Source organism: Lipotes vexillifer, unplaced genomic scaffold (genome assembly GCF_000442215.2).
Source record: "Lipotes vexillifer unplaced genomic scaffold, Lipotes_vexillifer_v1.1 scaffold91, whole genome shotgun sequence".
Lineage (NCBI taxonomy): Eukaryota > Metazoa > Chordata > Mammalia > Artiodactyla > Lipotidae > Lipotes > Lipotes vexillifer.
Window position 1 is genome coordinate 424,040 of NW_006777583.1, and position 9,614 is coordinate 433,653.

General features: G+C 36.1%; 1 protein-coding gene across 1 annotated transcript in view; it reads right to left on the bottom strand.

The window, feature by feature from the left end:
• Positions 1-506: 506 nt before the first annotated feature.
• The window catches only part of TMEM232 (transmembrane protein 232), a 259,927-nt gene continuing 250,819 nt past the window's right edge, over positions 507-9,614 (bottom strand). Inside the window, 1 exon segment of the mRNA XM_007451224.1 lies at positions 507-899. Coding sequence (XP_007451286.1) covers positions 507-899 — 393 coding nt within the window.

The following is a 9,614-nucleotide window of genomic DNA, read 5'->3' on the forward strand; positions in this document are numbered from 1 at the left end:
CTAACTTGTTTCAGTGCCAAATCCTAGTGTTATCTTTTTGAAGACATTTTAACTAGCAATGCAATGCAACTTGTTCAGAGCCAACAACGCACACAAGAGAAGAGGAGTTGGTGGTGAACAGCTACGATCAAGTTTGTGCCTGCTCAGGCATTGACAACCACGTCACAACTGTTTCTTGGCTGGTGGCCATTGTAAAGTATCATCAATTATAGGAAACAGTCCAATTTCAAGATGTTAAAATGTAAAATAAACGTGCTTTTAGAATCAGTGGAAAATGGTACATCTCCAGTCACCACATTCACAGCCTGAGTTGCTGTTGCTGGAGTTTGGTTTCTCTTTCTGGAAGAGGTTCATTCTTTTCAAAATGCCTGATTTTAAGAAAGGTATTAGAGATAACCTTATGTGTCACTTCCATCCCTCTATCTGTTGAATATCTTTTAGCCCCTACTGTATACTGTTTCTCTTTCAGGTTTGGGATAGCCTCTAACTTTGGACAGTTTTGCTCTCTAGTTGTAATTGAGGGATTTGGAATCAGTTTCTGGTGCACATTGCCACTCACTGGTACAGGCAAGAAGAGCTCTTACTCTAGGCTCCAGGAGCAAACACTGCTCTGGTCTTCTGGCCAAGGTCTTCTCTATGGGGCAAGAAGTTGATTGCGCCAAAGCGATGTGTCCACCTAAAGCCCAGGCCCCTTCCCCAATTATACCATGCTTCAAGTACTGGGAGGGTGGCCCATGTAGCTGATGTCTATAACCCTTGGCCTGAGGAGTGTGCAAGCGGTGTCTGTTTACAAAGATGTGTGTAGATGGAGCTTGATGATGTGGCTGACAAAATGCATGTGCCTTAGGCTTCTTGCAGTACAGGTCAGAGACATACTGACCTGGGAAAGACATACTGACCTGGGAAAGAAGCGGGTGGGCAAGAGGCAAGGGACAAGGCCTACTTTCTCTGCCCCACCAGGTTCTAGCATGGAACTGCATGCTAATTCTAAATTCAAGCCTGGCCTTCCAATTCATTGTAAATGTGTAGGTTTCAAATCAAAGATATAATAAAAATAGAATTTAAAATTAAAAAAAACTTTTAAGTTTGTTACCTTGATTTGTATCATTGAAATATTTATGCAGATGGCATACAGGCCTCTAGTTGTAACCTTCACCCGAATCCCACAAATATTAGGTGCAGGTACACATATTAGGAACACTCGAGGACCCCATAAGTAGTGGAATCAAAAAATTTACTCACACTAAACTCAATGTACAAAAAATTAGCTTTTAATTTTTTTTTTTTATACCTGATCATCTGTTTTCCCCTAACCCATATTCACTTAGGTGGCAAAAGATGGAAGCTTTAGAATTGCCATGTGAAGGGGGGTGACTTAGTGTTTTTAAGCAGTGTTGACAAATATAGGTTTGATCACTCTCCTTCCATTCCCTTTTCAGTAATGGTAATACTTGTAATAATTATAATAATAATAACTGACATTTTTGAGGACTGTGTGTCAAGTGTTGTGTGAGGTTTTTCATGTGTACAAATTCATTAAATCCTCAAAGTGAGGTGGGTATTATTATTATTACTACATCTTAAGGAGTGAAACTAATGTACAGAGAAGTTAATTAACTTGTTCAGATTTACACAGCTAGAAGGTAGAGAAACCAGAAACAAGGTACACTGGCTTCAGACTGGCTTCAGAATGCGTAGTCTTTCTTTATTGTGGTGCTGTTCTGCGTCTCTCAGGTGAAATCTGTAGGTACTGTTTCCTGGGACATCATTTTAGCATCCTTTATGAAACCCTCTCAGCCTACAGGAACTTTTCCCACCCCTAGCCAGTCCCACACAAGAAAGAGAAATGAGATGGACACTCTCAATTCATCCATCCAGCTATTTCCTTGCAGATGCTGCAATACCATCCCTGTGCCATGCTGGATAAAAAGGATGAGGTGTTTTCCTAAAGGCCTGTATCCTTCCTGTCTACCCCCAGGGAAGCTTGCCCTGATGCTCCTAACTCTTTCCGTACCCTTCCTGGATGTTTATGTCAGGTCACATCCCCAGAGAAGAAACAAGAACACATGTATAGGACCTCTCTTCATATCAATGCTTCTCTTTCTCTTTTCCAACTTTTCCAGGGTTCAGTGGTATAATGTCTACTTTCTTCATTTTTCTATCAGTAAGAGACATCCCCTTTCTTTCTCGTTATTGATATGATATTCACCATCTTGTCTCTTTGAATATATATATAGTGGTAGAATACATATCACATAATATTTACCATCTCAATCATTTTTAAGTGTACAGCTCAGGAGTGTTAAGTATATTCACACTGATGTTCAACAGATCTCAGGAATTTTTTCATCTTACAAAACTAAAACTCTGTATACATTAAACAGCAACTCCCTATTTCTTCCTCCCCTCAGGCACTGGCAAAACACTATTCTACTTTTTTTCTATGAATCCAATTACTTTTTAATCTCATATAAGTGGAATCATACAGTATTTGTCTTTTGTGCCTGGCTTATTCACTTAGCATAATGTCCTCAAAGTTCATCCATGTTGTAGCATATGACAGAATTCCCTTCCTTTTTAATGCTGAATACTATTCCATTAAATGTATAAACCACAGTTTGTTTATTCATTCATCCATCAATGGACACTTGGTTTCTTCCACCTTCTTACAATTGTGAATAATGCTGGTATAAAAAAGAGTGTTCCCTCTTCTCTTTGAGTGCCATAATATTTAAATGATGATAAAGGAACATGATATGTGGGGGGGGAGAATAAAATCCACAATCTATTTAGCTGAATACTTTCAAAATATTATTCTTGTTACATCTTGTGTCCCATCTCCTTAGTGCTTTGATCTCAGAACTCTTAAGAGCTTTGATCTCAGAGACACAGAAATAAGTTGTCAAAAAGACCCACTTAGTTTTCAAGGATATTAGTGCATACATGAGAAAGAATGGTATCTGTCAGTTCTTCCCACAGAGGAATATAATTTTAACATTAAAAACGCAAGTCAATAGAAGAACCAATTACATCTGATGCTGGAGACATTGTTTTAAGCTTCTTCCTACAGCAGGAAATAATTGAGAATTCAACCCTGAACAATCCCATCTCTTGAAAATATTGTTAGAGGAAAACTGCTGCCAAATCCAATCAAACGTATTTTCCTTGCCATTGATATGGCAGCTACAAAGTGAATGGAAACCACGGAAACACCTATATGTATGGACTGTAAGAGCTCCACTGGGCCCCTATTTCAATTTCCACATCTCTGCTTGGATTGAAGCAATCATGGCCATTGACATGTCGAATATGTGCTTTTCTTATTGAGAAGGAAAAATAAAATCAAGGCTGCTGTATCAGCTTCACAGTAAAAATAAAGTGGCCAAACTCTTTCTTTTGAACAGAACAATAATAACAAGAAGCGTATCCTTCTGTAGCATAAAGCTATGTATATTTTTAATTATAATTCACCCTTTTCCAATAAAAGTTTAATACAGCTGAGAAAACTTTAAGAAGTTTTTGTTTTTTATTTTACTTTTAACAAGTCAGTTTCATACTTTCCATAAATTTCTGAATGTTTCCAATGGAAAGATACTTAGATCCATCCTTGTTTTATGTTATAAAGTATCTAAGGTATTAAGCTGAGATCCTTTCAGCTCCTAAATCACAGTTTTATAATCTGTTAAGTTCTAATCAAAGCATATTAAACTTCTGGTAAGCTGAATATCAGCTTCAAAAGAAAGAAATCATTACATTTTTTAACAGAAGTTTCAAAGCATTACAGATTAGGCTAAGTGTGTGGGTTTGTTTCATCATCCTCTACAGTAGTTCCCCATCACTCTCAGTAAACTGAGTCCAAATCTGGAACCACGGCTCTCATAATTCTACCTGATCTGCCCCAAATTTACCTAATTTTATTTTCCTTCATATCCCTCTGGGATCTACTCTCCTACAGCCCCACAGATACTTCCTTTTGTTTGAACAGACTAAACTGACTTCTCTCACACCAGGATAGGGTGTTATTCTGTAGTAATGAATTAACTCCAAAAATGTCAAATTCTTAAAACCTGAAGGCTTTGTTTTCTTGGTTCCATCATTTTTATTAAGAGAGCCAAGGGTGAGAGAGGACTCAGTATTTTTTTTCTTTGCTTGGTTTTTATTTGGTTTATTTGTTTTAGATTAAGGGATTTCTTAAGGTTAGACATTACATTTCTTTATATCCACCTTTTGATCTGGTCTTTCCTTAGGTACCAATAAACCAGCTGTTTATAATGAGAGTTCTCTAAAATTTACCAGATTAGAAGCTTTTCCAATTTTAAAGGATCCATCATCTGGCCATTGATGACTGACATCTTTATTTTAATTCTTATTTTATGTTGGAGTATAGTTGATTAACAATGTTGTGTTAGTTTCAGGTGTACAGCAGAGTGATTCAGTTATACATATACGTGTATTCTATTTCAAATTCTTTTCTGATTTAGGTTATTACAGAATATTGAGCAGAGTTCCCTGTGTTATACAGTAGGTCCTTGTTAGTTATATATTTTTTTAAATTTTTATTGGAGTGTACTTGATTTACAATGTTGTGTTACTTTGGTTTTCTATTTTAAATATAGTTGTGTGTACAATGCAATCCCAAACTCCCAATTTATCCCTCACCCCACCTTTCCCTTTTGGTGACCATAAGTTTGTTTTCCAAATGTGTGAGTCTTTCTGTTTTGTGAATAAGTGAATTTGTATCGTTTTTTTTTAAGATTCCACATATAAGCGATATCATATGATATTTGTCTTTCACTGTCTGACTTACTTCACTTAGTATGATAGTCGCCAGGTGCATTCATGTTGCTACAAATGGCATTATTTCACTTTTTAATGGCTGAGTAATGTTCCATTGTATATACGTACCACATCTTCTTTATCCATTCATCTGTCAATGGACATTTAGGTTGCTCCCATGTCTTGGCTATTGTAAACAGTGCTGCAATGAGCATTGGGGTTCATGTATTCTTTTGAACCACTATTTTCTCTGGATATATGCCCAGGAGTGGGAATGCTGGATCATATGGTAGCTCTACTTTTAGTTTCTTAGGAACCTCCATCCTGTTCTCCATAGTGGCTGTAACCAATTTACATTCCCACCAACAGTGTAGGAGGGTTCCGTCTTCTCCACACCCTCTCCATCATTTGTTGCTTTTAGATTTTTTGATGATGGCCATTCTGACTGGTGTGTGGTGATACCTCATTATAGTTTTGATTTGCATTTCTCTAATAATTAGCAATGTTGAGCATCTTTTCATGTGCCTCTTAGCCATCTTTATGTCTTCTTTGGAGAAATGTCTAGTTAGGTCTGGTGCCCATTTTTTGATTGGATTGTTTGTTTTTTTGATATTGAGCCACATGTGATGTTTGTAAATTTGGGAGATTGATCCCTTGTTGGTAGCATCATTTGCAAATATTTTCTCCCATTCTGTTGGTTGTCTTTTCATTTTTATGGTTTCCTTTGCTGTACAAAAGCTTTTGAGTTTAATTAGGTCCCATTTATTTAATTTTGTTTAATTTTGTTTTTATTTCCATTACTCTAGGAGACCGACTGAAAAAAAATATTGCTGTAATTGATGTCATATTTTCCTCTAAGAGTTTCATAGTATCCAATCTTTATTTTTTTACATGCAGCTGTTCAGTTTTCCCAGCACCCTTTATTGAAGAGACTGTCTTTTCTCCATTATATAGTCTTGCCTCCTTTGTCATAGATTAATTGACCATAGGGGCAAGGGTATATTTCTGGGCTTTCTACCCTCTTCCATTGATCTATATTTCTGTTTTTGTGTCAGTACCATATTGTTTCAATGACTGTGGCTTTGTAGTATAGTTGGAAGTCAGGGAGTCTGATTCCTCCAGCTCCATTTTTCTTTCTCAAGATTGCTTTGGTTATTTGAGGTCTTTTGTGTCTCTATACAAACTTTAAGATATTTGGTTCTAGTTCTGTGAAAAAAGCCATGGTAATTTGATAGGGATTATATTGAATCTGTAGATTGCCTGGGGTAGTATAGTCATTTTGACAATATTGATTCTTCCAGTTCAAGAACTTGGTATATGATTCTATCTGTTTCTGTTAACTTCAATTTCTTTCATCAGTATCTTATAGTTTTCTGAGTACAGGGCTTTTGCCTCCTTAGGTAGGTTTATTCCTAGGTATTTTATTCTTTTTGATATGGTGGTGAATGGGTTTGTTTCTTTAATTTCTCTTTCTGATTTTTTGTTGTTAATGTATAGAAATGCAACAGATCTCTGTGTATTTATTTGTAGCCTGCAACTTTACTGAATTCACTGATGAACTCTAGGAGTTTTCCAGTAGCATCTTTAGGATTTTCTATGTATACTATCATGTCATCTGGAAACAGTGACAGTTTTACTTTTTCTTTTCCAATTTGGATTCCTTTTATTTCTTTTTCTTCTCTGATTGCCATGGCTAAAACTTCCAAAACTATGTTGAATAAAAGTGGCAAGAGTGGACATCCTTTTCTTATTCCTGATCTTAGAGGAAATGCTCTCAGCCTTTCACCATTGAGTATGATGTTAGCTGTACGTTTGTCATATATGGCCTTTATTATGTTGAGGTAGGTTGCTTCTATGCCCACTTTGTGGAGAGTTTTTATCATAAATGGGTGTTGAATTTGTCAAAAGCTTTTTCTGCATCTATTGAGATGATCATATGGTTTTTATTCTTCAGTCTGTTGATGTGCTGTATAACACTGATTGATTTGCAGATATTGAAAAATCCTTGCATCCCTGGGATAAATCCTACTTGATCATGGTGTATGATCCTTTTAATGTGTTGTTGGATTCTGTTTGCTAGTATTTTGTTGAGGATTTTTGCGTCTATGTTCATCAGTGATTTTGGCCTGTAATTTTCTTTTATTGTGGTATCTTTTTCTGGTTTTGGCATCAGGTTGATAGTGGCCTCATAGAATGAGTTTGAGAGTGTTCCTTCCTCTGCAATCTTTGGAATAGTTTGAGAAGGATAGATGATAACTCTTCCCTAAATGTTTGATAGAATTTGCCTGTGAAGCCATCTGGTCTTGGACTTTTGTTTGTTGGGAGTTTTTAAATCACAGTTTCAACTTCAGTACTTGTGGTTGGTCTGTTCATATTTTTTATTTCCTCCTGGTTTAGTCTTGGAAGTGTACGTTTCTAAGAATTTGTCCATTTCTTCTAGGATATCCATTTTATTGGCATATAGTTGCTTATAGTAGTATCTCATGATCCTTTGTATTTCTGAGGTTTCAGTTGTAACTTCTCCTTTTTCCTTTCTAATTTTATAGATGTGAGCCCTATCCCTCTTTTTCTTGATGAGTCTTGCTAAAGGTTTATCATATGTATTTATCTTTTCAAAGAACCAACTTTTAGTTTCATAGATCTTTTCTATTGTTTTCTTTTTCTCTATGTCATTTATTTCTGCTCTGATCTTTATGATTTTCTTTCTTCTACTAACTTTGGAGTTTGTTTGTTCTTCTTTCTCTAGTTGCTTTAGGTATAAGGTTAGGTTGTTTGAGATTCTTCTTGTTTCCTGAGGTAAGATTGTATTGTTATAAACTTCCCTCTTAGAAATGCTTTTGCTGCATCCCATAGATTTTGGATCATCTTGCTTTTGTTTTCATTTGTCTCTAGGTATTTTTTTATTTCCTCTGATTTCTTCAGTGATCAATTGGCTGTTTAGTGGCATATTGTTTAGCCTCCATGTGTTTCTGGGTTTTTTTACAGTTTTTTTCTTGTAGTTGATTTTTAATCTCATATCATTGTGCTTGGAGGAGATGCTTGATATGATTTCAGTTTTCTTAAATTTACTGAGGCTCTCTTTGCAGCCCAGCATGTGATCTATCCTGAAGAATGTTCCATGTGCACTTGAGAAAAAAAGTGTATTGTGCTGCTTTCAAACAAAATGACCTGTAACTAACAGTTAAGTCCATCTTGTCTAATGTGTCATTTAAGGCCTCTATTTGCTTATTGATTTTCTGTCTGGATGATCTGTCCATTGATGAAAGTGGGGTGTTAAAGTCCCCCACTATTATTGTGGTACTGCCTTCTCCTTTTATGGCTGTTAGTATTTGCCTTATATATTGAGGTGCTCCTATGTTGGATGCATATATATTTACAAATGTTATATCTTCTTCTTGGATTGACCCCTTGATCATTATGTAGTGTCCATCTTTGTCTCTTCTAACAGTCTTTATTTTAAAGTCTATTTTCCCTGATATGATTATTGCTACTCCAGCTTTGTTGTGATTTCCATTTTCATGGAATACCTTTTTTCATTCCCTCACTTTCAGTCTATATGTGTCCCTAGGGCTGAAAGGGGTCTCTTGTAGGCAGCACATATACAGGTCTTGTTTTTGTATCCATTCAGCCAGTCTGTGTCCTTTGGTTGGAGCATTTAATCTGTTTACATTTAATTTAATTATTGATATATATGTTCTTTTTGCCATTTTGTTAATTGTTTGGGATTTGTTTTTGTAGCTCTTTTTTCTTCCCTTACTCTTTTATTCTTTTCCCTTGTGAGTTGATGACTAACTTCAGTGTTGTGTTTGGATTCCCTTTTCTTTTTGTGTGTGTATCTATTGTAACTTTTCAGTTTGTGGTTACCATGAGGTTTTGACATAGCATTCTATATATAAACAAGATTGTTTTAAGTCGCTGGTCTTTTAATTTCAAGTGCATTTCCAATATCCTGCATTTGTGCTCTCCTCTTCTCACAGTTGCTGGTTTTGATATCATATTTGTGTTTGGATGATTTCCTACCTTTATGTTTGCCTTTACTGCTGAGCTTTTCCATTCATAAGTTTCTTGTTTCTAGTTGTGGCCCTTTCTTTTCTTCCTAGAGAAATTCCTTTAGCATTTGTTGCACAGCTGGTCTGGTGGTGCTGAATTCTTAGTTTTTGCTTGTTTTTAAAGCTTTTGATTTCTCCATTGAATCTCAGTGCGAGCCTTGCTGGGTAGAGTATTCTTGGTTGTAGGTTCTTCTCTTTCATCACCTTAAGTATATGGTGCCACTACCTTATGGCCTGCAGAGTTTCTGATGAGAAATCAGCAGATAACTTTATGGGAGTTCCCTTGTAGGTTATTTGTTGCTTTTCCCATGTTGCTTTTAATATTTTTTCTTTATCTTTAGTTTTTGTCAGCTTGATTACTGTGTGTCTTGGCATGTTCCTCCTTGGGTTATCCTGCTGGGACTCTCTGTCCTTCCTGGAGGTGGGTGACTGTTTCCTTTCCCATGTTAGGGAAGTTTTCAGCTATTATCTCTTCAAGTATTTTCTCAGATGCTTACTCTTTCTCTTTTCCTTCTGGAATCCCTATAATGCAAACGTTGGTGCACTGAATGTTGCCCCAGAGGTCTCTTAGACTGTCCTCATTTCTTTTCATTCTTTTTTCTTTATTCCATTCTGCAGCAGTGATTTCCACCATTCTGTCTTCCAGCTTACTTATCCATTCTTCTGCCTCAGTTATTCTGCTATTGATTCTTTCTAGTGTATTTTTCTTTTCAATTATTGTATTGTTCATTTCTGCTTGTTTCTTCTTTAGTTATTTGAGGTCTTTGTTAAACATTTCTTGTATCTTCC